Source organism: Trypanosoma grayi (assembly GCF_000691245.1).
Source record: "Trypanosoma grayi strain ANR4 Tgr_1402_V1, whole genome shotgun sequence".
Classification (NCBI taxonomy): Eukaryota; Euglenozoa; class Kinetoplastea; order Trypanosomatida; family Trypanosomatidae; genus Trypanosoma; species Trypanosoma grayi.
Genome location: NW_008827020.1, coordinates 898 through 3518, shown reverse-complemented (window position 1 = coordinate 3518; position 2621 = coordinate 898). Strand labels below are relative to the sequence as shown.

At 58.7% G+C, this 2621-nt stretch overlaps 1 protein-coding gene across 1 annotated transcript; it reads right to left on the bottom strand.

The window, feature by feature from the left end:
- Nucleotides 1-649: 649 nt before the first annotated feature.
- On the bottom strand, nt 650-1453 carry DQ04_14021000 (hypothetical protein; the record flags this gene model as incomplete). The annotated part of the gene is made up of 1 exon (XM_009317077.1): nt 650-1453. One exon carries the CDS (start codon nt 1451-1453, stop codon nt 650-652), a length of 804 nt encoding a protein of 267 aa, XP_009315352.1.
- Between the last annotated feature and the right edge of the window lie 1168 nt (nt 1454-2621).

The following is a 2621-nucleotide window of genomic DNA, read 5'->3' as shown; positions in this document are numbered from 1 at the left end:
ACGAAAAAAGTTGGATTGATCTGTCTGGATCGTCTGTGTTCCAGAGTGGTCGCATTCTTTGCCCCCGGTACGATGAGGTCTGCACGGAGGCTCAGACGACTCGCAATGCCGTGAGAAACGGAGGCTCCAATGCCAATTCGTGGCCTTTTCCTGGATCCAAGTGGTGAGCGTGTGGGATGTACCACTTTGAGGATCGCTTGAGGAAGCCTGAGCAGTGAGCACTGAAGTAAGAACCGTTCTGGAAACGCGGGCCACCGCTGGAAACTGGATGATGATGATGATGGTGGTGGAGCCAGTTCCGCAGCTGCTTGATACACGTCGTTATAATTCTTGGGCCGCTGTGCACACAGCTTTATATACGTACACGCCCTTTTATATACACTCTGCTGGGCGTCCCTGTGACGCGATCTTTTCGGGTCTCTGGGCCTACACCTTTCTTGGGCTTTTTTGAACGGCAATTCTAAGTGTTTCGGCAAACCCCACAGGGGACGCAGTCATGGCTGCCTTTTTTTGTTTTCTTTTGTTTTCTTTGTTTCTGCTTTCTGCTTTTTGTTTTCTTTCTTTTTTTTTTGGCTCCGTCGCCGTGTGTGTGCCGTTTGGCGACAGTTGTCCCGTTGTGTGTGGGGCACGGAGACTGAAATTTCTTGCTTTACGTCCAATGGACGCGCTGAGAGTAACTGGAACGATGTTGTTGTGTGTGGGCTTTTTTTTGTGTGGCCGATGACGTCGGCAGGTGTGCATCTGTGGGGATGCTGCACAAGCGAAGGCCCGCGTCTCTCAGGCGCTGGGGTCTGTCTCTCTGCCTTCTCCTATTTGTGCTGTTGAGGTGATTATGCTGCACTGCCCGCGCGTGGTAGGCGCGCTCGTTCCTGGCGGTGCCGTGTGGCCGCGTCGGCGCCGCGGAGTTTCTCCCAACGGGGGAACCGGAGAGTAAAGGGGGCCAGCGACGCGTCGCGCTCCCACGTGCTTCCTTTGATGCGGCGCTTTTTGAGGGACTATCTGTGGGCACCACGGCCGCATGGGGTGCTGGCCCTGATGCATCTGCGCATACATGAGCCTCATGTGCCGGCAGCCGCTGCGAGGTTGTCGCGAGAAGCCGTGTGCGTGTGGCTGATTTTGTCGCACCCACAGGGCGCGGCAGGCACTGCGGCCATGATGCTTGGTGTGTGTGGGTCGCCGGGTAGCTGTGCGAGGCTCCTCTGGAGGAGGATATGGCGACGCCACTGATGGGGCAGCGTGTGCGTTCCCGCCCACACCCTCTCTGTCCGCTGCTGCTGCTCATGGCGGCCATACGTGCGGCTGAACGCGAGGCTTGGGCGCGGCTGTTTGCTTGCGGAGGGGCTGTGCTGCGCTGCTGTCTTCCTTGTGGCTCTGTTGCGTTTACTTTGCTACCAGAGCGCGTCTTTGGCCGCACCGATGACTGACGGGTGATCCGTGGTGCCAATGAGCGCATGTGGGGGCTCGGTGAGTGCGTGTGCGGGGTCCGGCTCCGCGGTGATGTGGAAGCGAGTGTCCCTTCCTGTCTTTTGTGTGTGTGTGTGTGTGTGTCTGAGCCTGGGTGCTGCTGGTGCTGTGGTAGCTCTCTCTGTGCGTTTTCTCTCTCTCCCTCTCTCGCTCTGCTGCAGTCTGATTACCCATCAGAAAGACCGCACACACGCATCAACCCACCCGAAACACAAACAGACCCCGTCGAAAACCCGAAGTGAAACACAAGCACGACATGGTCCGTGGTGTTTTCTTTCGCGCCACAGCGCTCCTGCTTTTGCTGAGCGCCTGTGGGTGCTTCGCCCTCAATGAGCCTCTCTCCAGGGCCGGAAGTGCCATGGCTGAGCAAGACGACGCCGTGCACGCGTCAGTGGTGCATGGTTTGCCTGTCAAGGGCGCTGCGCAGGTGTACACCGTCGTCGCCAGTGGCGATGATGCTCACTGGGCGCCGCTACGCATCAGCGTTTTCGCCGAGGACCTGAAGAGTACGGCGGAGCATCGCTGCACCAAGGTCGGCGAGTCCAAAACGACCATCCAGGGGAGGGAGGTCACATGCGCTCTTAAGCACGTCGTCACGGAGGCAAAGGCGAAGCTCCTCGTGGAAACTTTGCTCCCCGAGGCGGTGAAGCTGCACACCGACCGTTTGAATGTGAAGCCTCTGACGGGTCGCCTGAAGGTTCCCTTTATGTACTGGCGTGCCAGCTGCCAAGGTTTTACTGTTCCAAGGGATCACAGCTCAGTTGGTGTGGCGGAGGCCGATCTCGTGCTCTACGTGGCTGCTGCGCCGGAAGGGATGTTTGCCCGGTCGTGCGACAGGGCGACAGGCTCCGGGGGAAGCATTGGACGGCCCATTTCTGGCGTGATGAACTTCGAGCCGGAGCGCATCGTTCACACGCGGTACAGCGTCCGCATTGCTGCACACGAGATCGCGCACGTCCTTGGCTTCGACAGCCGTACGATGCAAAACGTCTACCCCCGGCCGTTGTGGGCCGATAAGCTTCGGAATGAGGACAAGGTCACCACACTCATGATTTCTGAGAAGACAAAGGCGGCGGCACGGGAGCACTACGGCTGCAAGGACCTTCCCGGCATGGAGCTGGACGATGCCGATGACACCTTGCACTGGAAGCGCCGCA